This window comes from Pipistrellus hanaki (assembly GCF_964339955.1).
Source record: "Pipistrellus hanaki genome assembly, chromosome: 10".
Classification (NCBI taxonomy): domain Eukaryota; kingdom Metazoa; phylum Chordata; class Mammalia; order Chiroptera; family Vespertilionidae; genus Pipistrellus; species Pipistrellus hanaki.
Genome location: NC_140512.1, coordinates 26,832,572 through 26,847,091, shown reverse-complemented (window position 1 = coordinate 26,847,091; position 14,520 = coordinate 26,832,572). Strand labels below are relative to the sequence as shown.

General features: G+C 37.4%; 1 protein-coding gene across 3 annotated transcripts in view; it reads right to left on the bottom strand.

Moving 5' to 3' along the window:
• Positions 1 to 14,520, bottom strand: part of STEAP2 (STEAP2 metalloreductase) — a 28,932-nt gene continuing 14,412 nt past the window's right edge. For 2 of the 3 annotated variants that reach the window (XM_084897415.1, XM_084897416.1), the window contains 5 exons: positions 13,633 to 13,755; positions 12,867 to 13,391; positions 9,379 to 9,906; positions 6,895 to 7,059; positions 1 to 4,931 (listed from right to left, as the gene is read on the bottom strand). In XM_084897415.1, coding sequence (XP_084753541.1) covers positions 4,644 to 4,931; positions 6,895 to 7,059; positions 9,379 to 9,906; positions 12,867 to 13,358 — 1,473 coding nt within the window. In that variant the 5' untranslated portion in view covers positions 13,359 to 13,391; positions 13,633 to 13,755 and the 3' untranslated portion in view covers positions 1 to 4,643. The remainder of the gene's footprint in view (positions 4,932 to 6,894; positions 7,060 to 9,378; positions 9,907 to 12,866; positions 13,392 to 13,632; positions 13,756 to 14,520) is intronic. The other variant, XM_084897417.1, reaches the window with a different exon arrangement.

Sequence of the window (14,520 nt, the reverse complement as noted above, 5' to 3'; positions counted from 1 at the left end):
CACATTAAATAGTACTTTTTATTTAGGTGTTTATAAGGCAGGTCTATGAGAATGATATAAAAACATAGCATCTAATTTGATAGCAATAATTTGGTGATTACAGAGTTTTAGCAAATTTCTATTACACAGTTATAAAGAAGACTGTTTTCTAAGCGGATACAAAAATATTTAATCAAAGATCAAGACAAGAAGATGAGTATAATTAATTAACAATGAAAATTCAATTCTAACATGAACTGCACATTTTCCTTTAAAAACTTTTAAAGGTAAGAATTATTGCAATCTCTTTAATTCAACAGTGTTGAACGGTATCATGACAAAAAACTGAAGGCTGGAATGGGTTGATTTTTACTTCATATAAAGAAACCCAAGTTTACAATGGCTTAACTACAGGAAAAGGCAACCCAAGTAATGTAATAGTCAAGATCTTTTTAGTCTCCAACGTGCCATCCTTAGGGTGTGGCCTTGGTACTCTTGGATTTGTCAAGGCTCCGGTTATTTCCAGAATTCCCGCAAATGGAGGAATAAGATAAAGGAACACATCCTGGAATCCTCTTCCAGGAAGTCACTCATACATTCCCCAGACATCTCTCTGGACAACACTTAAGTCACATGGGCCACCAACTGTGAGGGCAGTTGAGGAATTTGATAGACAGCAGCTTTTAAAGAAGCAGGGTCACTAGACCCTGTTCAAGTTGGTTATCTGAAACAGTGTGTAAAACCTTTAAAGAAAATCTTAAGAGAATATTTCCTAGAAGTTGGCATTATGGAAATCATACAAAAGACCTTGCTTCTGTGATTTAACTTAGCCAGACTAGTCACTGGGAGTATCCATAAAGTCTGCCCTAATTTTGAATGGCAGCATGAATGAAAATCCATTGAGTTAGAAAGCAAAAATCTCAGTATGCATATGTGTTAGGCTGAACCAAACATTGTTTTGGTATCATATGGGCAACATTTCTGAATATTAGCACTTTACAATTTTTCACATTAAAAAAAATTAAGGAACTTTTCTTTCCTGTAAAATTCACTGTTCAAAGATACCAACAGATTGTGTTTCCACTAAAATTATTACAGTTCCATTTAGAGCCATTACACAGACTGAACATACACCAGAATGTGTTTTTACTAACTTACTAACTTAGGAACAATGGAAGATGGAGCATCTCCTTTCCTTGATGACATATCACAAATATAATCTTAACCCTGGACCAAGGTATATCATTGGTAATACCCTGGCACTGCTCTAAGTCATGAGTTTACAAAATAATTTCAACACAACGTTTTAGGCTGTTTACTTATTTAAAAACAGATTTTATAGACTGACATGGGTTCAGTGTTTATAGTATTCTTACAGGAATACTTATGAATATAATCTAAGGTCCTTTATTTAAAATATCTCATTAAGAAATCTTAAAATTCACAAGTAAACCTCTTTCAGAGGAATTCTCTCAACAGAATTTATTATGAAGTAGTGTAATGGCAAAAGGCAATTAAAAGAATGTTTTATCATATTTCACAGGAGATAAACAATACAAAAATATGGATATGATTTATTCTTTAAGCCCTTTTACACAAATAATTTTCACAATCTGATTGTATGAATGAATATACCTTATGTTACTATTATCAAATTAATTTCAAAAGTGAAATTCCTTAATCAAGTCAGGATTATGCCAATGTATTAGAAAATAATCAGATAGTTTAACACTGGAGCTCATTAGCCAATACCATACATAGCACAAAATAATCATCTCCGATAAATACCTACAAATATAATTTATTTATACATTAAAATATTTTAAAATTTAAATAAAAACCTCTACACATAGGCAATCTTAGCTAAATTTCTATAAATGCTTTGAAAAAATATGTTAGCATGAATATATTATTTAAATATGATCTTAAAAATTATTAATAGCAGAGACATATGACACCTGCACAAAAAGCTAAGTAGCATGATCAGTCCAGGATTATTTTCTTCTTAGGAAATAATTAATTTTTTGCATAGGTTTAAGACTGGATATATTTTCTACATTCTTATACAATAATTTTTCTCAGGGGCACTTTTCAAAATACAGATTAGAAAACAAATTCCTATTACCTTAAAGCACCCACCACTTTCTCACATCTAGCAAGAACAGAATTCAGTCCCACTTCTGAGGCCAGAGTAATGATTTTTGATAAAATTATGAAAGAAAGTGATGAAGAAAATAATCAGGTAGGAAATAGTAAAATAAAGCAATTAAAAGTCAACTGAATAAAACAAGTCAGTATTTTTGCATTTTAGAAAGGCTTTGAAATATTTAGAACTATAATAGACTTCCTTTATTCTAAAACTTCAAAACTAATTTTATCTTTGTAAGGGAGAAAAGGAGATACCGTTTGAAACAAGTTACATTTTATGTATATATATTTTTATAAACTGTTTTTTCATATTTCCAAAATCCCATTTATCTCTAAGAGTGATTACTTTATTTATAATACATTGGCTACTTAATATATATGTGCAACAATATACTTCAATAGTCATCTAACTTTTTATAATATTTAATTGTATTTTCACATGAAATGGTGAACATGTGGTCTTAAGACAGTGAGACTTGAGGAACAAGGAAGTATTGAAAATATGCTAATTTCACTAGTCCACTACAATAGTTTATGAGTGTTTACCTTTAGAAGTTATCACCCAACTGAATTCCTACTAAGAAGTAACAAGAAAGTAATTATCAAGAGGGGAATACTATAACTAAGATAAAGAAAATGGAGAGCTCAATTAAAAAGTAAAAGGTATTCAACTTCATCAAGAAGAGAACGTCAGAGAATCATGAGTGATTTACTGACATAATGCATAATAGGGAAAGAGCCATTGGTGGGAAAGGGAGCCAAATGCCTTTTTATTTTTGGCAGCTGGACTTAGTGGTCTTCAGAGGGCAAGTTTGGAAATATTATAATTCCAGAGGCGGGCATATAATTAAATCTTGTCTGCAATGTTGAAAGAGCATAGGAGAAGAAATGTAGGGCATTCTAACCAAAGTTTGAATAAAATGAGATTTTAATGTGGAATGTCAGCACTGAAAATTGTTATGAATAATTTGTATGATTATATATCTCCAGAGTAGATTTATAATTGACGGATTACCCTAATATTCTTCAAGCTTGCAAACCTCTCCCCAGTGAATGGTTGAGCAGGCAGGAGGACTTCTCAAGAAGAGAAAAGGAGATGACCAGCCTACAGGGACTTTCTAAGATTCTGCAGAACCTCAGCCATTTATTAAAATTGCCATGGTCCTATCTCTGCTGGAGTCCCACACGGTATTAGGAGGCATATGGACTGCCATGGGTCTCCTGGGTCACATCCCAGGCAAGATCCTCCCTGAAGGTAAGAACTGTGGATTGTATCACAATTTGATAACCAGAGCTCACTCTCAAGAATGTCCATGCCTTTATACAAAAGAGGAAGCAGAAAGATAGGCATCATGAATGTAATGCAGGGACCATTCAGCTTCTGAAATATGGCAGCGGGGGCTTAACTGCTGGCTCTGCCACTAACCCCATGACCTAGGGCAAATTACTTAACTTTTTATCCTTCAGTTTTCTCATATGTAAAATGAGAGTGATAGGTACCCCTGTCACAGGACTGTTTTATTATAAATGGAGATAATACAGGTAAAGTGCTTAGAACAGTACACGGCATGTTAGAATCCCTCAACGAATTTCTGTAAAATCCTGCGCCATAGAGTGTGATAACTGGCTAAGGTGCAACAACATGGATCAGTTGACAAACAACTACCTGTGTGTATAACTAATATTTTCCCTTTAACTAGAAACAATGATAGGATTTCCAGGATTGGTACTATAGTAAGTAGCAGAATCAGTTTTGGAGGCCAACGATGACTGTCTTCTCCCTGGCACCATATTCAAATGGAACTGCTTTGTAACAAGATAAGGAAGACAATCTTTCATAAGGTACACATTACCAGTATATCTTTCATATCTCCAATGCATTTTTAAATAGAATTTCAGGTTCAATTTGTCTTTTCAGTTTTGTATTTGTTCACAAAATCACATCGAGTCACAAAATCAATGCCATTCTTCAAATCCTATCTTATGAGAGAAATATAGGAATATAACCATGTACTCTTTTTACCTAGATGCTAATGTAATGCACCCTTTCTTTAAAAATATACGATTATGCATTTCTAATTCTTACGCTGGATAATAATTAAAACTTTTGAGCTTCAGAAAAAAAACTGTATCTATTGAATTATATTAAAACTTAAAATTCTGCTGGTTTGCAAAGTTTTTAACATTATATTGTATCTATATTACTAACTATATTTTTTTGCCTGATTATGGAATATAGTTTGTTAAAAATAACAGTAATGCCACAGTTGTGCAAAAACAAAAAACACCTAAATTTTAACAATAAGTTAACTACAAAAATCCATATCGACAAAAAATGACATTTGTGAACATGAATTCGAAGACAATTCTACCACTATTTGGCTGAGATCACACTGGACAAGTTTCAGCCCACAGCAATTTAGACAGCACACTGGCACCTGAACATACAAGAAGTCATACACATAATGAATGGCGTCAGTAGGAACTCTCGTGGCATCAGCGAGCACCATTTATCATCACATGACTGTGACCCTTTCCGGTGACAAATGAGGAACTGCTCCTCCAACACCTTCTTCCAGAAACTGGCTCTTTTCCCAGCCTTTTTTAATTCTCTTCAGCTTTTGGCTTAAACATGGAAGAAGTAAGATGCTCTTACCCAGAATTACGATGGATGGCAAAACAAGAGCGAGAACAAAGTTCGGTGGCGTGTAAAACCTGTAGTACTCTCCTTCAAAAGCTCGTTTCCACCCATAAATTAAAACATGGAAAGTGCTTATGAGCAGAGCGACGTAGCCAAGAGTAGACTTCGGATGGAGGGGGAAGAAAAAGAAACAAAGAATAAGAAGCAAATTATTCAAATTCATAAATAAACCTATTTCATCTTAAATTATTATTGAGCTACTTTTTGTTCTCTACTAAATTAAACAATTTAAGCACTTTCATATATATATTTACATATGTGATTTTATTTTACACAATTAAAGCCATATTACATAGTTTAATATTCTAATTATCTCATTTATTATGTGAAGGACTTTTCCCTCATGTCATTGAGAATGAAACATTTAATGCTGTATAATATCCTATTCAATGGATGTGCTGTAATTTATTTAACCGTTCTTTTCATTATTTATTTTGTTCCCAGCTTTCCTCAACTCTACATAATGTCACTCTACTACACCCTTTTCTATATTCTGGTTTATTTCCTTAGAACTGATATAAGTGGGATTGCTAGTCAAAACTTTAGGGTTATTGACAAAAACTGCTCAACTTTTTTATATAGGTCATCCACATTTCTGCCAGTTGTGTATATTAGGAAAATTGAGTGTGTTTATATTTATGTATGCATATGTACATGCTAATTGAAGGTAAATACGAAAAACGTTATATATTAACATGTAATATAAATAGCATTTCAAGCATGTGGCTTTATTGACCTTATTAAATGAGATTACTAAGAGCTCTACAGTTAAGCAGTTTATAAGTTAAAAAGTCAGCATTCCTGGTTCCCTAAATTATGATGTTGGACTGTTAACTTTGAGAAATACTCTATTACATCAATGTAATATTGCATCTGTAGAATGATGTAACATCTAACTTCACGGGAAAGGATCAAAACTCTAGCAGAAAACTTCTCCCTGCAATTACTCATCCAAATTTATAATGATAGTCTGCACCCATCTAGCACCTTCTATTTATTTCCAGGTGTGATTAAACTAGCACTTTGCAAAGTATTCGTTTTTTTTTCCCTTCAAAAGAAGAAAAAGAATTTAGACCAGGGAATGCCCATAATTTGAATTATATTTTTAGATAATTTAAAAACAAAAAAGCTCAAGTAAATAAAGAAACTGCCCCTCCCCCACAATTCAGTTTATCACCAAATAATAGTTATCTGCATTATAATGCTGTAAACCATGTGGATACAGTCAATACTGATTGGGTCTATGTCTGAGTTATATTATTTTTAAATATGCAAATGTAGCCCTGGCCTCGTGGCTCAGTTGTTTGGAGTATTGTCCCATACACAGAAAGGTGGCAGGTCCCATTCCCGGTCAGGGCTCATACCAGGTTGTTGGTGCAATCCCTAGTTGGGAAGCATGAGGGAGGCAGCCAATCAATGTTTCTCTCTCGTATTGATGCTACTCTCTCTCCTTCTAAAATCAATAAAAGCATGTCCCCGAGTGAGGATTTTTAAAAAATGCAAATACAGACCCCTTTGTAGACACTCATATACATAGTATGTATATAACTTATATACTAAATACACTAACAAGTTCATAAGGCTGGTTGCTTATCATAACCCATTAACGTAATTATCTGGTTTGCCACTACTTTAAAATATTCTTTTAAATATTAGACTGACTTCCTCCTCACTTGAATTCAAATTAATGAGATTTTTCTGGACATAGCAGGAAGATTCAAAATATAAAATAATTCTTCATTTGGCTAATAATACATTGACCTTTGGCTTCAACGTGTTCTAAGCTCACACATCCCCACCTTCATTTTTTTTCTTTTCTTATTAAAATAACCTTTTTCCATAGCATAGCAGGCAAGACTATCAGTGCTATACAATCCTATACTGGTCCTTCACTTACTAAACCAGAATGGGCCTAAGCTAGCCTCCAACCGCATGAGGCCACCAAGCTTACATGCAAAAACACGGCTTCCAAAGGCTCGTTTCACAAGACACGGACTTCAAAGTCAACTATGCCTGACATGTAATTCTATGCAGCCCATTCCCTCGCCAAACAAAACCCCACATACCTGAATAAAACTGAATTCCCTCCAGTTTAAGGCGTTGCTCACGGAAGGGATGGAGGTGACTGCCAGGAGGGACAGTAAGCCCAGGCTCATGATGCCAAAGGAGATATACATTTCAATTCTCCAAACTTCCTCCTCATTCCAGGAGTTTTTAATGTCCGCATGAACCTAACAAGAGAGCAAACACGAGTTTCCCTTATTGGGTAGAACATCAACTGATTCCGCAAAGAGTTCACTCTCCTGGCATAAGAATACATCACATAGGGAAACAGTTAAGTTGTATCAATTCAATTTAACAAACTGTTATGGAGAACCTATTACTGGATGGTATTGTTTCAGGCATGGGGAAAAAAAAAAGAGAATGGAGGACTAAGATTCTCTCTTTCTTTGCATATGAGTGAGAAGAGTAAGTAAACCTGTCTCACATTTGTAACGCATCATAGTTACAGGGACTCCGGTGTCCAGAGACCACGAAATGCCACGTGGTTTGTTCCAGGTGACACAGAGAAGTACTGGCGGTTAGACTTCGTCTTGAGGTACTTTTTTACAAGTTGGTTTAAACTTGATCGAATTGTTTGGGTACATTCTGGACTTAGTTCAACTTAGAACCTAAAAAAGGAATTTCTAAACTATTTTTGTATGTTCCTTTTTCACATCAAGAGTATTTATATGTTGGTTTATCTCTTCTTACCTTCTTTTCCACAGGAAGCTGATATTTCCCTGAGGATAAAACTCTACTGAATGCAAATATTTATCCACTTGAATTGCCTCATTATTTAATATGCTTTTCCAACGGTCTATTTGCCTAATTCCTATATAACTATATTGATAATGTATATATAATCAAGCAGAGTAAGAGGGTTGGAAATCCAGGGTTGAGTTGGAAGTGGGTAGCGGAATTTAAAGTGGTGTCCAATGCAGGCCTCACGGAGGGGGTGAGATCTGAGCAAATGACTTGAAGGAGGAAGCTGGGAGAGCTGATATGAAAGCCTCCCTACTCAGTTATGAGTAGTATTTTTAGGGAAAGAATGAATTAAAAACATTCATGTAATTTTTCCCCCCAAAATTATTCTAGGTTGAAATTGTTGAAACACATGTAAGTACTAGATGCTACATACTTGGCCCATGATGCCTTGGCTCCTTATAAAAAGAAAAAGCGTTTACACATTTGGTGCAGCATCCTCAGCTTTCACCGAGAAATGCTACATGCAAGAGCTCCCATGGTACACTTTATTTTACATTCACTGAGTGCGGATGATTGGGGAGTTAAGTCTAGTCCAGCATTAAGCTCCCTCCAGGAAGCTCTCCTGGCGACGTTCTTGAGCTAAGAGCTAGAAAAGCTTCACCTGAGGAACTGGTATCCTTCCTGCTTTTCGCTAACAAAAACCTTGTAAGCATATGTCTTCTGATATGGACTTCCTGTTCTGCTTTATGTTTTCACTGGTTCTAATTTTATTGTATACATTTACTGAGATTGCCTTAACATTTTGTGGGACATAGACAATTACAAAACATTAAACTAATAAACTGTTCAGTACTGAAAGCAATCACTGCAATAAGAACATTAAAATTAAAAGAACAGCCATAGCCTGTGTGGCTCAGTTGGCAGGAATCAAAGGTTTGATTCCCCGTCGGGGCACATACACAAGCTGCGATTCTGGTTGGAGCATGTGCAGGAAACAACCAATCTATATTTCTGCTCACATCAATGCTCTCTCACTTTTTCAAAAAACATATTTTATTGATTTTTTTCTTTTTTACAGAGAGGAAGGGAGAGGAATAGAGAGTTAGAAACATGGATGAGAGAGAAACATCGATCAGCTGCCTCCTGCAGACCTCCTACTGGGGATGTGCCTGCAACCAAGGTACATGCCCTTAACCGGAATCAAACCTGGGACCCTTCAGTTCACAGGCCAACACTCTATCCATTGAGCCAAACCAGTCAGGGCTCTCTTTCTCTTTTTCTCTCTATAATCAATTAAAAAAAAAGAAGAAGAGCCGAAACCGGTTTGGCTCAGTGGTAGAGCGTCGGTCTGCAGACTGAAAGGTCCCGGGTTCGATTCCGGTCAAGGGCATGTACCTTGGTTGCGGGCACATCCCCAGTAGGGGCTGTGCAAGAGGCAGCTGATCGATGTTCATCTCTCATCGATGTTTCTAACTCTCTATCCCTCTCTCTTCCTCTCTGTAAAAAATCAATAAAATATATTTAAAAAAATTAAAATTAAAATTAAAATAAAAAAAAAGAATAAGAAGGAAAAACCCTAATCTTTTATTTCTCTGCTATTATTCTGCAAAGAAAGGGATGGTTGCAGCTTTCACCTTCAATGATTTTGCACTAGCCATGTAACTCCATGCAGAAACATTATTTAAAGAACAGTACTTTTCCTGCCCTAACTATACCAAGGTATGCAAAGTTGTACCCAATTTTTAATCTTATGGTTTACAAATTATATTAAGCATCAGATAAATAACAAACATGCTCCATACCTGCTGATAAGCCATGTTGAGAAACAAGTACCTCTCTGATCTTCTCATTGGCAAGCAGAGGCTATAGGCAACGTGGACCGAAGCGAAGAAAAAACTTAGTAATCCAAGCTGCTTTCTACACTGCAACCAGGTCTCCAGCCAAGGTGGGAATCTCCGGTACTTGGTGCCGTAATAAAGTTGGTAAGCAGCTGCCAGGAGGCCTGCCAGGTATACCAGGGACAGCAAAGTGATGGCAACTACAGGCAAGGTTTTATTCACAATCTCAATGGGGATCTTGTAGAAGTCACTCTGCTGGTTTCTAGCATAGGGATGTATCACATCCCTGACAAAGGAATAAAGAAAGAAGAAAATGGCCAGGCTTATGGCTACCACGACCGGCCCTCTCCAGAGGGTAAAGAGCTGCAGGGGTAAATTTTCAATCTCCCTGGCTGAGGATAATGATCCCACGTCGACGGGAGTAAAATTCAACTGCCGGGCAAGTTCAACGACCTGTTGTCGGGCTTGAATATTGTTGCTGCAAATATAAACCTGCAGCAAAAACAAAGACACATCATTACCACTGCTGCTTGTAGAAACGGTGATGTTCCCACCCTCCACTTAGTCCGAGGAGCATTACTTGTGATGACCAAGTGATGCAAAAAGGAGATAAAGCATTTATTAATTTATTATTTATTAATAGATCACAATAGTGTCATTAAAAATGACCAAGTCCTGCCAAAACCGGTTTGGCTCAGTGGACAGAACCTTGGCCTGCGAACTGAAAGGTCCCAGGTTCGATTCAGGTCAAGGGCATGTACCTTGGTTGCGGGTACATCCCCAGTAGGGGGTGTGCAAGAGGCAGCTGATCGATGTTTCTTTCTCGTCGATGTTTCTAACTTTCTATCCCTCCCCTTCCTCTCTTAAAAAATCAGTAATATATATTAAAAAAAATAAAAAAAATAAATGACCAAGTCCCGTGAGATGACATGAAAAAAAAATGCAGACAAATCTAGCTAGAACCTGGAATCAGGATGACCTCAGGGAAAGGAAGGTGGGAGGAACAAAGGTTCTGGATCACGTGGTTCCAGGGCTCTGGTGATTTCAGGCCTCCCCTGCAGTGGGTGGAGTTTGAGCTGTGGTTGTGCCCCGCCCCCTCCAGCTTTCTCTCTGTCTCTCCGTCTTTCTGTCGCTCCTTCTCTCTCTCTCTCCCTCCCCCTCCCCCTCTCCACATAGAAAGAACAGGGTGGGGCTGGCTGGCCAGGCTTTCCAGGATAATGTTTAGTTTGGGGGCGATAGTGGTTGGTGATTCTGCCTAGTAGGGTGATTACAAGCACTGCCTTTTACAGGTAATTCAGCAAGAAAGAAGATGGGCATGCACTCAGGTCTGAATTTGCAATGAAAACCTATAAATTATGTCAAGATGCTGTATTATAAAATGTATCTTTTGGCTCAGAAACCAATTCACCAAGTATCTCTGGAAAAAACATGGGTTATCTCAAGTACATGATTTCATTAGTCAGAATGAGATTCTTTCATCTTTAAATGATGACAATATACTGGGTGGGGGGGGAATGGTATAATAAGACTTACTTAATTTAAAAAGTAAATCAACTGCCATTTAATACTAAGGTGTTAACTCTATAGGAACACTAATGATGAGATGGGTGGGGTTGGGGGTGGGCTTTCAGACTACCACAACCTCTTCGATATACTACTGCAGATGAGAATTCAACAAATACTTGCTGAGCACCAAATTCACTGCTAGAGAGAGCCACTATTACTTACGGGTAGGTCATCTCACCGAGGGCTATAAAAATACTGCTATTAAATAGTGTTTGGGGAAAACAGATCCTTAAATATATTTATCCCTGAAGATGTTTATATAACGGTTCTAGAACAGACCACACTGAAACGCTGGCATGTGAAACCTACATTATGCTGACAATGTAAAGCTCTTCGTATTGTTAATTTTACTTAATATTAAGCAGATGAGTGACAAAGTCTACACTATTATACACATGTTCCTGGACTTCTAAAATGGAATGGGGGACAATACCTCTATAACAAAGAAATAAGGAAAAGCATTCTACATTAATTTATTACAATTGTGACAATAATGAAGTGAACTCTTTTATTTGTTGGAAAAATCCTATAAAGTATGAAATTCTATAATAAACCTGTAAGCATAAATCAGACATTCATAACAAGGACACGAGTAGTATGAAATACAAATGAAACTATTTCTGTAGCTTCCTTTGAACAATAAAATCATTGTTCCACAAATTTTGCTGTTGTTAAAGAATTAAAATGATCACAAATATGGGAAAAGGGTTAAATTCAGGCTTATCTCTAATTTAGTCTGTATCCATTGCTAAACTTTGATGGATATGCAAAAGGAAAAAAAGGACTCAGAAACAGCCTCTAGGAAAATTGGAAAATATATATTCTTTTACTAGCCTTACAAATTAAAGACCCAAAAGTGAATGGTCATCGTGACTGACAGGCAGCATACAGTGATATAATACTTGAACTTATTTTCTAAGACTCCTAACCAACTATCTTTATGGACAAAAATAATAAAAGTAACCGAAACCAGTTTGGCTCAGTGGATAGAGCGTCGGCCTGCAGACTGAAAGGTCCCGGGTTCAATTCCGGTCAAGGGCATGTACCTTGGTTGTAGGCACATCCCCAATAGGGGGTGTGCAAGAGGCAGCTGATTGATGTTTCTAACTCTCTATCCTTCTCTCTTCCTCAGTAAAAAAAATTAATAATAAAAAATAATAATAAAAGTATTTTGTCATCATGCTTAATTATAATGCAGGATCACGCCTTGAAGGCGCACTATTCAAATGTTTACTTACAAAGGCTCTCCTGCCACAAAGGCATGGAGGGAGTTTCCCGTCTGCTTTTATTTTCAAGGTGAACCAGACACAACCCCCAGGCTAACAGAGAACCTAAGAAATCCAATCTGCTGCTATCTTCCTTCCCCACATGGATTACAACCTACGCTTAAAAATGAAATAAACTGTACTACTGTGTTTTAATAAATTCTAGGAGTCATCTATGTAAAATAAAAAGGCACTCCCAAAGCCTTCTTCTTGGGGATCCCCAAAAGTAGTATTTCACACAGCAATGGAATACCGCCACCAGTAGCTGCCAGCGAGGAGGAGGGGAGAAGGAAGAAGAGGGAGGAAAGAAGGCTGGGAGGGAAGGAGTGAAAGAAAAGGACATGCTTGCTGTTTGTTTCTCTTTTTGAGGAAGCAAGGGGAGATCAGTACACCGTGTTCCATTCTTCATCAGCCAACCTTGCCTTTCCTTGGATTAGCTGGCTATGACAGAAAAGTGCAAGAAAAGCTGTGTGCCCCCACAAGATCAGAACTTCCTGGTGCTAATACGTAGTTTTCAACATGCTAATCATTGGAGGGGGTCCTAATTTGGTTTTTAAATGCATGCTACTTGTTTAACTACAAAACACTAGATAAACAAGAATAAAATTTAGAAATACACACCTGCCGGCTGGCATCCTTAGGCCCTAACTGAAGAGCCCAGGCGGAGATAACATTAAATCCTTTGACGACCAGTGAGTCCGGGAAGAGGGAAGCCAAGTACTCAGCATTGGACTCTGGGTATTGGTTTATCCTCATGTTATTGCTCACATCAATCAGGATTTTACCGACGAGCAGATGTCTCAGGTCCCACAGGGAGGTGTAATGTTCTCTATGTATAGCCACAAATATGATGTTTGTTTTGGTTAGCACATCTTCATGGTGAGTGACATCTACCACGTGAGGAAAAAACTCAGAAGCGAATTTAGGATTCCTACTTCCTATGACCACGTGATAGCCACATCTAATAAGCCGAATGGTCAGAGATTTGGCAAAATCCCCACTTCCAATGACACCTACAGTGACCTTCCTTGCATCTTTAATGCTATTTATGCCATTCGGCAGAAAAGTATCACTAAGGCTCTTAGGGCTTCCCATCATCGAGATGGATTCCATGGCGCAGACTCTTCCAAGATCACCAGGGATGTCCTAGGGGAGAGAAAACAAAATGTCCATCAGTTACCTCTTACCAAAGGTGAATACACCTTTATAGACATTATAAAACGGCCCTCGTTTGCAGACATAAAATATTTCAGCAAGCAATAAACTTAGAGCACAAGTAAGTCACAATTTGCGAGCTAAAAAGGGATCTGAGCATGGAAAAATGAGCTGTCACAGAGCTGACGTGCTAAAGTGGGGCTGCTCAGATCTCAATGTGCACATGAATCACCTGAGAATCTTGTTAAAACGCTGGCTCTGACTCAGCAGTTCCGGAGTGAGGCCCAAGCGTCTGCATTTCTAGTCCGGTGAGCTGTTGCCGCTGTCTGCAGACCCCTCTTTGAGCAACAGGGCACTAGGGAACAAAAGGAAGAGATGGTATCTTCATCTAGAACGTTTTTAAAAACACAGTTCTAAGCTGATTACCCAGTTTCCTGCAGATCAGAGGCAGCAGATGAGAAAAGCTGTTAGTGGTAGAAAGGACTACGATAGGACGTTATAGCACACAGGACAACAGAAGATAGAAAAAGCATGGAAAACAAAGGGTCCTGTCCAGGTAGCTCAGCTGGGGAGAGTGTGCTCCTGATACGCCAAGGCTATGGGTTCCATCTCTGGTCAGGACACACACAAGAATCAAGCAATGAATGCAAACATAAGCGGGATAACAAATACATGTCTCCCCCCCCCCCCCCATTCCTCCCTTTCTCTAAAATTGATCAATAAATTTAAGAAAATCTTTAAATCCGAACTCTCAAGAGTCATTTGGCGTGGTCTATCAACTATCCTATACACCTGACTCTTAGTAAATGAGAATAAGACGAATCAACTACTAAAGAATGAACTACTAATGAACCTTGGCACTTATATAATACCTTAAGAAAAACAGGCATTAAAATATAATAAAGAATTAAATATAATTGGCTTCTATCATTCACCCTATATCCTCTAACTCATCATTGAGCAAGTTAGCTTCTCAATGATATTAGCAATGTGTTTATGGCCTTAAATTAGATAATAGTTGTGAAATCTTTTCTTCTTTTATTCACTGGTGGAATAGAATACAACACAATTAGTCTTTCTGGGGAAATTTGTCAAATTCTTTAAGTGACTAACATCTGAA